At 33.2% G+C, this 13,606-nt stretch overlaps 1 protein-coding gene across 1 annotated transcript in view; it reads right to left on the bottom strand.

Annotated features, from left to right (window-relative positions):
- Positions 1 to 295: 295 nt before the first annotated feature.
- LOC145266306 (17-beta-hydroxysteroid dehydrogenase type 6-like) overlaps positions 296 to 13,606 on the bottom strand; it is a 75,365-nt gene continuing 62,054 nt past the window's right edge. The window contains exons 4-5 of the mRNA XM_080121856.1: positions 6,457 to 6,589; positions 296 to 1,234 (exon numbers count right to left, since the gene is read on the bottom strand). Of these exons, the coding sequence (XP_079977982.1) occupies positions 928 to 1,234; positions 6,457 to 6,589 (440 nt within the window). The 3' untranslated portion in view covers positions 296 to 927. The remainder of the gene's footprint in view (positions 1,235 to 6,456; positions 6,590 to 13,606) is intronic.

Genomic DNA, 13,606 nt, shown 5'->3' on the forward strand with positions numbered 1-13,606 from the left:
CTAACTTAATAGCGAATTACGAAAGAACGATTGTAACCTTTTATGAATAACAAGGAATTTTGCATAAGAAAAAAAAAACAAATATCGACTTGTATTTTTTCATTTGTTTTGCATGGTTGCAGAAACGCTCGACGAGTCTCTTTCAGGTACTGGCCGCTGACATTCTCATCAAGGAGACACGGATACCAACGATCGGGGAGCGTTCCCTCACTAGACGACACGCGGGTGATGTAAGTGTCACATAATAGCACCAAACAAAAATGGCATAACGCCAGTAAACACGCAAACAGAAATATAATGAATGATAAAATGGATTTATTTCCATATTAAACGAGTATTACACAAAATAATATTCAAGTTTGGAATCGTTGAATGCGTATTTACAATTTATAATAATGAAAAGAAATGGAATTAAATGAATAAAAATTACAATAAATGGAATATATACAGGAATCATTTCTTTGGGATGATTATTTAATCCCATATTTTTTTTTTATAAAATTCTGTGAATTTATGTTTGATCTGAAATTGTTTTGAATAAAACTTACACCTTGAATCAGAAACGAACGAATTCTATAACACCCAACAGTTTCAATGTTTGATGTGATTTGTTTGGGTTTGTTTTACAAGGAAGGTTTTGAAATTGAACTTGTTGCAGTCTGTGTACTAGTAAGAAATTATGGTATTTGAGGTCCTGCTAGATAGAAGAGTTACACTCTGCACGCTCTTCTGCAGATGGTAAGGCACGATTCAGAGTAAAGTCAAATTGATTGAGAGTTTAAGGCGATAAAATAATGTTACGTGACAACTTTATCCTTCCAAGAGTGCCCCACAACTCGACCGAGAGAAAAGTACCCAGACTATATCACCCACCCTCGCCCCGAAAGGCTAACAAAATACACAACCCCGCCCTCATAAATGAGCTGTTTATTTCGTGAGAGAACTGAAGCACCAGTCTCGCACTGTATTCGGCAGAACCATTAAAACATGGGCGCGCACACCAGATAGCCAGTACGGAACATAACGTATTTTGGGATGTTCACAATGTACCGCTTCGACCATAGTTTCCACGACTTCATCAATGTTCTCTCGGGCGCGTTTCATTTGTTTCCGGATCACCGTGACGAATTTGTCGTAGTAATCTTCGCCGTAGACATCTTTGATATCGACCGGTGTTTCTTCCCACGACTTCCGGTATTGCTTTACAAGCGTGTCCGTCGAAGAAATCGGCGTTCTGGAAAGAAAAACAAATATAAAAACTTGGTTTAGATGTTAAGAGATTAACAGGCGGAGGGACACGATACGATCCTCACTTCGAAATCGACGTTTATTCAAATTAAAATATATATATATATATATATATATATATATATATATATATATATATACCAGTTAGCTGGAAGCCCGGCGTTGCCCGGGCGTACAATACGCTTAAACATATTTTAGTTTATGCAGATTGCATATGTATTATTATAGAATCAATCCTCTATTGATTATTATATATTACGAGAAATAATTTGACCGGTGGACGAATTCGCAAAAATAAATAAATAAATAAATTATATAAAATGATAATGTCGTTCATCAAATTATAATAATGATAATGTCGTTCATCAAATTCCGTCTGTGTTTGTTTACAATATCATGTCAGCTGATATTTGGGCTTGACAATGAATACCCCGAAAAAATCACTTCTGATTAATGTTTAGTTTTAAAATATGCAAATGAAGAAATGATTTGCGGTTATTTTAAATGGTACCTCTTCTTTTATCGTGAATGGCACTCATTAATAAGAAAAAATTAAAATAAAATGGTGACGTATACCAGGGCTTGAACAGGGGATCATTTGATCCGTAGCCGAATGCGCTACCACTAAGCTATATCTCCTGTTACAAATATGTGAAAAATATATATAATTTGAGACAATAATTACTTTTAATATTATTTTTTAAAAAAGGGTCGAGAGAGAAAATTCTGTTTTATCGCGCTTTATATTGTCGTCTGCTCTCAGTGAATTTGTAAACATCCAGAAAAAGAAAAAGAGAGAGAGAGAACATACGAAAATACAGCGAGGGGACGCCTATAAACTGTGAAGAAAGGGAGAGGGGAAGAGAGAAGATATGAAACTAGAGAGAGGGAAAGCTGCAGGCATCCGCCTCGCGTGTTATTGAGCGAGTGACGCGAGAGAGATGCAGATACATACAGTGAGAGAGGGGGCGCCAAAGAGAGAGAGAAAGGTATACCATTAGAGAGAGGGAAAGGAGCGGCGCAGGGTGGCGAGACAGTTACGATATAGCAGCCGAGGAGGAGGGTCAGGGAAGCGACATTGTTGGCGATGGTGACGGCGTTTGTGGTGCTGACGACGGCGAAGAAATGAACAGTATATTTTGACGACAGAGAAAACGAAAAAAGGCGATAATGAGGAATGACGATGTATCCAATGGACGAAGGAATGAAATTGTTTCAAAAGAAAGGAATGCGACAGAAATATTTAAAACCCGGCGCTGAGTGAGTCGATTGTTTATTTTTCTCTCTATATATCTCTCTCTCATATATGAAAGCAACTACAAAAACAAAAACACAAAAAGGATATCCTTCCATTTTGGAGTTAAAAGCAGACGACAAGGTGTGAACTGTTTATTTCTTTTGCGCGGAAATTCTCTCTCGAATCTATTTCAAGTTTGTTTGTTCATCCAGTTACACATTCTCTTTTACTTTCGTTACAATATATTTTATATATATGTAAATAAAATTGTGTTAATTTTTCCATTGGCCTCGGTATTGTTACTTGGATGTGTTTTTCCTGTCTTGTGTTTATAAATGTCTTTCGAGAAAATGGATATATCCCTCCCGTACCTAAAAACTCGGGAAAACTAATTTCTTTTAAATAATTTTTTAAATATTTTGTGTTACGACTTTTACCCCTAGACATTCCGGGTCGTAACACTCCAAATTATAATACATCCGTTTTTTTAAGAAGAAATAATTCGTTGAAATTTTATTATCTCCCTTACCTGTGTAACGTAAAATGTTGCCCTTTGTATCTTTGTGTGTGTGTTTGTGTTTGTGTGTGTGTGTGTGTGTGTGTGTGTGTATTTGAGTGATTGAATAAAAGAGAGACAGACAGAGTAAGAAAGTTCCCTATGGATTTCAAAATGGCTGGGGCCATTGTTTTGCAATTTCCCACCCATGTACCTTATCGAGCTGGGAGTGTTTTTTTAGAAAGGTTTTGTTTCGGAATATTTCTAAGTATTGAAAATCGACAATTGAAGAAATCCCATTAAAGAAGGAACAGTCCAGTTTTCACTAAAGTTAACACCTTTATACAGCCTAAGAAGCAGAAAATTTCAGCGTATTAAATCTACAATGCAGGTTGTCCAAAAAGTCACTGAAGGGTTTTGAACTTAAATAGATTCTTTATTTTTGATGATATTTTTCTGTAATTTTAACACAATCTGACTAATACATTGGAAACATAAGAAAAATAAACAAATGAAAATTTTAAACAATCTTTACTTATGAAAAATAATGTCTTTTAAATGTTGCCCATTTTCAGCTTTGCATATTTGTGCCCTTTCCAAAACATTATTCATGACAGATTGCAGAATCTCTGGATTGCAATTTAACTCCGTTATGTCGTTCCTGATTCTTCCTTCAATTCTTGCACCGTTTGGGATTTGTTAACAGACTCTTTCTTTAGGATATCCCCACAGGAAAAAGTCGAGGCTAGTAAAGTCTGCGAAACGCGGTGGCCATTTGACATTGCCTTAGCAAGAGATATGTCGCCAAAGCATTGCTTCAGAAGCTCCAAGGTGTCTCTCCCTGTATGTGCTGTTGCTCCACCTTGTTGGAACCATAATCCGGGCCAATTTGGAATTTGTGGGCGCAGGAAGACTGTAATGATAGTCCAGTCTGTCTGTCTGTCTGTCTGTCTGTCTGTCTGTCTCTCTCTCTCTCTCTCTCTCTCTCTCTCTCTCTCCAGTAACAGTGACAGCATTTTCGTCTTGATCTTCAAAAAATATGGTCTAATAATCTTCTCCTCCGTTACTGTACATCATACAATGCAATTTAAGGGATGCAACCGCTTTTGATGAATTGCCCTTGGATTATCAAAGCTCCAAAATCTGTAATTTTGTTTGTCAACGAATCCATTCAAATGAAAATAGGCTTCATCTGACATTAACAACTTTTGGAGAAAACTGGGGTCATTTCGGACAAGTTCTTGCACTTGAACTGCATATTGAACCCTTGTTTGAAAATCTTCAGGCTTCAAGTGTTGAACAAGCTGCACTTTATAAGGAAAGAGTTTTAAACTGTGCAAAATATTGTGTAGTGAGCTTTGATATATCCCAAGTTGTGTAGAACGTCGTCGAATCGATGTTTCAGGATGCTGATCTACGCTCTCTCGCACTCTTTCCCTATTTTCATTTGTGATGACGTTTCGAGGTCTGCCAGCTCGCGGAAGATCAAGTATAACTCCTTGGTCTTAAAATCGGGGTACAATGTTTCGAATTGTGTTGTGACTTGGGCTATTTCTTACAGGAAAATGCCGTTGATAAGCTGTTTGAGTCCAAACAATTGACCTCTGATTTTGATAAAACGATTTTATTATTTGCGTACGTTTTTCAATGCTGTACTTGTCCATAATTAATGTTCAAAAGATTATCTGTAAAATATCCGAAATAGAGAAAAAACAATAATCATTGATGGTAAAATAACAAAGATTTTCAACCCTTCAGTGACTGTTTGAACAGCCCCGTTGTTTCTTTGATATAACAGGGACGCGTTCAAAATGAACGTTTCTGTTTAGAGCACAATTTGACCACCGTATTTATATTTGCATTTTAAATTTTAATTCAAGTCACGTAAAAAGCAATTTCATAACATCAACAGTAGGTTCTCTACAGTGCAATGTAGACTACAATGTATTGTGGACCAAGTCACTGTGAAAAAACGTGTGGAGCTTCCTCCCGGTGCATCGCGGTTGGATTCATGACTAGAGCAAGCAATCGACACATTTGACTGACGAATGGACGATTTTACCGATTGCGATGACATTATAAATAATGGAAGTGTGTAACATTCGTTAATCCCTAATCAATCCTGGGCAACGTCAAATATCCCTGCTAGTTTTGAAAAAGTACCTTTTTTTTTTGCAAATAACAAGGCAAAATTGTTTCGTACGGTTGTATAAACTAACGGTTTAACGTGCTTCGTTGTTCAAGTGGCGTATAAATTTGTCTAACGTTGTAGTGTCTTAGTAGGTGTGTCAGAAACTAACCTTACCAATGCGTGAAATATATTGAATAATTCGACCCCCTGTCTTTCCAAGCTTATAACAACTCGAAAAACGTAATTCAAACCCTAATTATTTTTCAATTAAAGGACCAAAGACCAAGGTTTCATTAAAAAAAAAAATTTTTTTTTTTAAAAAAAACGTGGTTTGAAAAAAAAAAAGGTTTTAAACTTCGGACTTTACAGGTAAATTTCTAAAAAACACTACTTTTTTGTTTTAAATTTAAATATATTATTTATTGATCTTTTATCTTCAATTTGTGATATATAAAACTTTGGTGAGTAAATTAATTATTTACTTTTTAATAGACATTTCAAAATGGGGGATGTAAATTAGAAATAAACGTTTGTCTAAAATATTATATTCAGTTTCTTGGAAAGAGCATAAAATTTCACATTGACCCTGAAAATATCGTAAAAATAGAATCAATAGAAAAATTTTGATAGATTTTTAAAGTTTAAAAATTGAAAAATATTGAGTTCGTAAAAATCAATTGATTTCATTACTGTTTTTTTTTTTAAATAAAAGAAAATATTTCTATTACTTTTTATACAACTTTAATAGTTTATTTAGAAAGTATAATCCATAAAGAAATAAACAACCTACTTTTAAACGAGAAATTACGAGTTTTTTTTTTATATTTTATTCGCAGTTTCGTGTTAGGGGTGTCAAAAATTACCCCTAAAATTCTGATAAATCTCGTGTCTTAGTAGGTTCTTTTTAGTGTCTTCGTTAGAGTAGCGAAATTCGAAATATTGAATTTCAAATAAAACCAATGGAATCTCCTTAATTGTCATGCCACAGTAATGAACATGTCCAAAAATTACGAAAAACGATAAGTAAAAAATTGATTATAAATAGAAAAAGTTTTTGAAGACAAGTAGCGAAAGTTGTTGAGTTTTGCTAAAAAAAAAAAATAATAATTAATAAAACGGAGAGGTTAAACAAGGGAAGTAACTATTTTCTGCAAACTTTGAAAACCTTAGCAAAATAAAATAATATAATATGTCCCGATATAGGTTGGAGGTCAATTTCTGCAAACCGTCAGACGCATGTCAGGATGTAAAACGGATGTCAAAACGATGATGATGATGAGGAGGAGGGGAGAGGAGGGGAGGAGTAGGAGGAATAGGAGGTTGAGAAGGATTTGTGTTACTTACTTGTAAAGTCCTGGTTCAACTGTGATGACTTTGATACCAAATTTGCTCATTTCTTGTCGAAGGCCGTCGGAAAATGCGATACAAGCCACTTTGGACATCGAATAGGCAGCAAAAGCCGGTAAGGTGAATCGACCTGAAATTAAGTAAAATTTAATTGGTTAGTAACAACGCATATATATATATATATATATATATATATATATATATATATATATATATATATATATGGTAAAACTGGTAATTAGTAAAAACCTGAAGAGAGTGCTCAATACTATTGCAGAGCAAATATGTGTTTTATTTTTATTACCGTTTTATCTGTTTGGTTACATATGTTTCAGATGTTGGACCATGTTTACGGGCTAACAGCCTCGTCAGGCCTTACAGACTTTTGTAAAGCCTGACGAGGCTGTTAGCCCGTAAACATGGTCCAACATCTGAAACATATGTAGCCAAACAGATAAAACGGTAATAAAAAATAAAACATATATATATATATATATATATATATATATATATATATATATATATATATATATATATATATATATATGAAATATGTATAGTCGTGGAAGTTCTTAACCTTTAAAACTATACAAAAAAATATTTTTTATCATTCGTTATCTTCTCTTCTCTTCTCTATCTCTTCTCTTCTCTTCTTCTTCTATTCTATATAAATAGAATGAACTCATTTTTTCCCGTCTGATTTTGACATTAATAGGATTAAAAATCAAGATATTTCATGCAAATATAATATGCAAAAACGGCAGAACAATATCTGAGGTGTGTTATAGGCTTATTATTTCTCAAATTCCTCGATAATCTTAGATTTCTATACTTTTTCTGCTGAGAAGTCACGGCCAAAATCGGTTAAGATTAATGGAAGTGGTAAAATATTTTCTCTCTAATAAATTCCTCCTCCCCCTGCCACCACTTAACACCGTTTGGGGATCGTTCACAAGGAACAGTTGAGAAGAGAACACCGGTTTGGCTTCGTAGTTCTTTCATTTCAAGTTATTTAAAATCACTAACCTAACCTGCAGTGCTCTGTGGCGTAGTGGTTAGCGTGCTGGACAATTCACATTATATTTTCACGTTCGCGCCGACCTACCGTAGTCGTTTTTTTTTTTTTTTTCCTAAACAACTGAAATGGACTTTTCTTGGTGGCCGAACTGTTAACGTTGCAGATGTTTTTTTTTTTTTTTTTTTCACACTTTATTTTCCTACTTTTACTCATGACTCCGGGTTTGATCCTTCCTACTTACCTACCATAACATTTTTTAAAACTCCCCCCCGTCCCGGAAACAAACACTCGGGCAACGCCGGGTACCCCCGCTAGTATATATATATATATATATATATATATATATATATATATATATATATATATATATATTGGAATTTACCTGTTGGATTGGAAATTTTTAATTCGACCGTGTTTGGATTTAACCATTCTTGGATTTTTTACCCTTCACCGGACTATCCATTCATGTGAAATCTTTTTATAATTTTTCTTTTACCTCCTATTTCCTTTACCTCACCCTTTTTTTAACCAAGTAAGATCTGTGACTTACTTGTGGTTTCATTAAATACTTTTACATGCAAAATCCGATCCCAGATTTTGCTAATTCCTGCCCTCTGATGAGAAGGAGAGTATTTCTTCGAAACTCCACGAATTAAGGACTATCCACTTATCTTGTGCTTCCTTTTTAAAATTAAATATGTTTTTAACTCTTTTTCAAGATGTTTTTTAACATGTTTTATTAATCATTTGTTCATATATATATATATACATATATATATATATATATATATATATATATATATATATATATATATATATATATATATCAAATTTTAGTCAGTCAATAAATTTAAAAATTGGACATGGATTTAACTTAATAACTTGATTTGAGCCCCAAACAATAAATGATACGGGTCATAATAGGGGTCAAAGTTAAAAAAAATTACCTCTGCGGTTTCTACCAAATTACTCAGACACTTTCTGGTCTAAACATTTGAAATTTTACATAAAAAGTATTCAGAGATAGGGCAAGCTTTTTCATTGGTTTGTGTCGAAAAGTGTTACCAATATATAAATGTATGTATGTATGTATGTATGTATGTATGTATGTTTGCATGTCTGCCCAACACTTTCGACAGAGGCGACGGAGTTTTTCAAGATCAGTATCGTTTTGAAGTTCGACCTTTCAGACGACAAATATCGAAAAATTGGCTAAAAATATTAATATTTTCATCTTAAACTGGGCACTTTTCTACAGGGGGGCGGTCACTTTTTTCGCCGATATTTTTTAAAGTCATCCTCTTCTTTCGTTTGTCTAGTCTTAATTTTTTTAAATTACACTTCCGGTTTGGCGGTGGTCGTAACAGCATAGACGCCAGTTTTCCCCCGTTTTCCTCCTTTGACGTACGTGTTCGAGCCTGCCTTCCTACTACCACTTTTTTTTATTTTTTTGCTCAACATACACCTCCAAACACCCGGGAAACGCCGGGCTGAAATGCTAGTATATATATATATATATATATATATATATATATATATATATATATATATATATATATATGTGTGTGTGTGTGTGTGTGTGTGTGTGTGTGTGTGTAGAGAGAGAGAGAGAGAGAGAGAGAGAGAGAGAGAAGCTAGTCGTCTGACCCATCGAATCGAATAAACATCCTTCCGAGCATTTTTCAATCCAGGCCTACTAACCTTCGAGGACTATCGCACCCGAGATATGCATATATAACTCAACGCACAAACTCCATCACCAACGGGAATATATGCAATGGAATGGAAGTTTATTAATATTTGATACACGCCTCCACACCCACAAGGACTTTGGATCTCATCTACCAAAACAGATTTAAATCACCAACGAATACGGCCGCTTCTTATACCCTCCGGAAATGGAGCAAGCATACATTTTTGTGATATGGGATTACAGCCTTCTCCACTGGACCACTATTCTGCTGACCTGGCAATAATACCCCGGAAGATATCGTACTCCTTCCAATAATGGACTGCCCAGGTCGTATGAAATCCTTCTCCTATAATTATTATTCACCACTCAAAAACCTTTTCAATATATGTGCTGAAAACAAAATACGTGTTTATTCACAGCTGAGCATTTTATTTCCTCTGATGATATGAGCCAGTATTGAAAATCCATGGATTAAGGAAATTAACATAACTCCCCTCTATATATCCCATTATTATCCCGTTGCCCAATAAATTCTTAACTCGAATATATGTGTTTATATTTTGATTTTCAGAATTTAACTTTAACCACTAAACTCATATATATATATATATATATATATATATATATATATATATATATTATTTTTAAAATATAATTATCCACTGACAGGTGTTTCGTCGTCCACGACTCATCAGAGTGGCTGAATCAGTGGATAATTATATTTTAAAAATAATATATGCCGCTCCCCATTAAAGGGGGTACCAGATTGGTTAATGGGAAAATTATTCCCAACAAGCATTTCGATAAAATGCACTTCCGTATAAATACTTGAATTCGTCCAAGAAAGTATCGCTAACAAAAACAAATAAAAACATATATATATATATATATATATATATATATATATATATATATATATGAAAAAATGAATTTAAAAAGTTTTAAACTGTTAAAAAAAAATGACAATGAAAGAAAGTTTGTTTTATTTTTTTATATAAAAAAATCTTACTAAAAACTTTTGTGACATTTCCTTAAGAATCTCGAATTGAACGAATCCATAAAGTGCTATTATCCTACTGCGCTGGATTCTCAAAAGCGCACTTGACCTTGTGCCTTACCTCCCTTGAGAGTATATTGCGTTTAGTGGAACATAATAAATAATAATAACACACATTCCAAACGCTTGACATTTGTTCAAAGACATTTGCGAAAAAAAAACCCAAAAAAAAACAACGGTTTTATGCCACAGAAACCCAAATTACAGACGAAAATGGAAATTTAAATATGAACGTTGTAGTGTCTCGTACCATGGTTACTATCGAATGACAAGGCAGCCGAGACAACATTGCATAAAAGTGTGCTACTCTAGAACAGTGGGTTCCATATCTATCACAAGAGACAAAGGACAGCCCTTGCACAATAAGGATTGTATACCGATGCAAAGAGTCGTAATACATTGATAACTCGTATTATTCGGTGTTATTTATTGTTATTTTCACAGCGTTTCAGTCGATGATACTTCCGACCTTCTTCGTGTGTATTTTTTTTTTTAAGTTAAAAATCGTTCCGTATGGAATTTCGACTGGAATCCTTTATTTAAACCAAGGGGGTGTTCATGCTTCGCGCAACGCAATGTTCTTTCTTCAGAAATAAACAAACAAATCAAGTACGGTAAAAAAAAAAAAAAAAAAAACAATGCGGAGGACAAATATTTATATAAATAGACGTTTGAGGGGAGTCGTTTGCAGGAAACGATCCCAGGGCTCAGAGGGTAGAACTGTGCTACTGTCAAATAGTATGTCTCTTGATGATTACTATATATATATATATATATATATATATATATATATATATATATATATATATATATATATATATATATATATATAATACGAGTTATCAATGTATTACGACTCTTTGCATCGGTATACAATCCTTATCGTGCAGGGGCTGTCCTTTGTCTCTTGTGATAGATATGGAACCCACTGTTCTAGAGTAGCACACTTTTATGCAATGGTGACCAATAAATAAAAAAAGCTAAATGGAGGCCATCTAGAACATATATATATATATATATATATATATATATATATATATATATATATATATATATATATATATATATATATATATATATTAAGTAATGTGATTGATAATTTAAAATTTAAAAAACAAATTATAATTAAATTAAAAATCAGTTTCACAAGAAGGAACAACAACAAAATCAATTATCGTTACGATCGTTTCGGAAAACCGTGTTTTTATTGTGGTAGACATCAAGTTACGGACAATAATTATTACATATAGTTTTTTAATAAACAAGGTCTCCTCATCAGCAAATTTTAAAGGGTTTTTATTAAATCTAAAAGACACCATAAATAAACCTAGCATTAAAAGTAATGTAGATGTGTCTTTTAGTTTTTCGCCTTTTGAAATCAGGAACTGTGGTTAAAATACTCATATGTGATGTTTGCTATAGCTTTTCACCTTATTGAATGATCATATATATATATATATATATATATATATATATATGTTTGTATAATTTACATATATGCCCGTATACAAACATATATATATATATTTATATATATATATATATATATATATATATATATATATATATATATATATATATATGTTTGTATACGGGCAGGCATTTAGCAAGCATGTAATTCTCAATAATTCATGTTTATTTAATTGTTTATTTGTTTATATTTTTCTATTGTTTTTGTTAGTTTTAAAACTATTTTGTATCGCTATCCTAGAGTAAATTTTATTTTGTGAACACAGTTATTTGCTATTTCTCTTCTACAGTTTAATAGGTTTTGGGGTTCTTTAAAGTACAGGATGGCTAATTTTTTATGAAGACATAATTTACATATATGCCCGTATACAAACATATATATATATATATATATATATATATATATATATATATATATATATATATATATATATATATATATATGTTTGCATACGGGCAGGCATTTAACAAGCATGTAATTCTCAATAATTAAGATCTTGTCATTTCGTTGTTTATATTGAAAACCTTACGAGATCTTAGATATTAATATCTACAGATCAACACTTATCGCTGGCTGTTTCTTTTTACCATGAAGTAGTATTTATTTATTTGGGTATCCGGCATATGTCTCCAGGCATTTCATTGCTGCATTACTCCCGCCGTTTTCTGGACGGTGAAAGCTGATTTGGCGTCTCCGACGAAATATGTTCCGACAGATATTTGAACTGAATGAATTTATCGCATTATCATGTTGTTCTCAAGGGCAGATCCTTTATGACCTGTGCGAAAGCTTCTTGCGAGACAATAATAATAATGTGATGAATTCCTTCAGTTAAAATATTTACTGGCACATATTTCGTCGGGGAAGCCTAATTAGCCGTCACCGTCTAGAAAACTGCGAAAGTAATGCAACAATGAAATGTCTCGAGAAATATACCAAGTAACTATACATTTTTTAAATCATTACATCAAGTTTCGTTGTGTCTTGTCTGGACCGATTATTATACCTTGAAGTGATAGTTTTAGCTCCTTGCATTAAATGACTTGTTTGGATCGATTTGCGTAAAAAATAAAACAATAAATTATGTCTACACTACAATTGGCCAGTCAAATCAACGTAACCGCACCACAAGAAATAATTTATTCTTTATTACACCAGAGAAGTATAACTTTTTCGAAAATTGTATTTATTTTATCAAAAACTCATTGTTACGGTTTTTATAGACTTATAAAGTTAGATCCCTGTCCAAGTAACCTACATCTAAAATTTCAAGTGTTTAGACCAAAAATTGTCGAAGGAGTTTATTAGAGTTCTCAAAGGTCAAATCGTTGTAATTTGACCTCGTAACAGCAAAATTTCTGGCCGAAAACCGATTAAAAAGATTTTCCCAAATCTCAATATCCCTTATGCAAATTTCGAGTCTGTAGACCGAAAATTGACAGAGTTATTTGGTAGGAATATGTACACACACACACACACACACACACACACACACACACACACACACACTTTTATAGATATACTAACATTTCAGCCCGGCGTTGCCCAAGTGTTTGGAGGTGTATGTTGAGCAAAAAAAAAAAGTCAATTTTTTTAATTTTTTACCCCTATTATGACCCCTTAAAATTTATTGTTTTAGGCTCAAATCAAGTTATTAAGTTAGATCCATGTCCAAGGAACCTATATCTAAAATTTCAAGTGCGTAGACCCAAAAGTGTCGGAGGAGTTTGGTAGAGTTTTCGAAGATCAAATCGTTGAACTTTGACCCCTTAATAGCCAAATTTTTAACCGAAAACCGATTACAAGGATTTTCCCAAATCTCAATACCCTGTATATCAAATTTCGAGTCTGTAGACTTAAAATTGACAGAGTTATTGCGTAGGGAAATGTACACAGACAGACACACAC

Source organism: Euprymna scolopes, chromosome 41 (assembly GCF_053919585.1).
Source record: "Euprymna scolopes isolate OS-2025 chromosome 41, ASM5391958v1, whole genome shotgun sequence".
NCBI lineage: Eukaryota > Metazoa > Mollusca > Cephalopoda > Sepiida > Sepiolidae > Euprymna > Euprymna scolopes.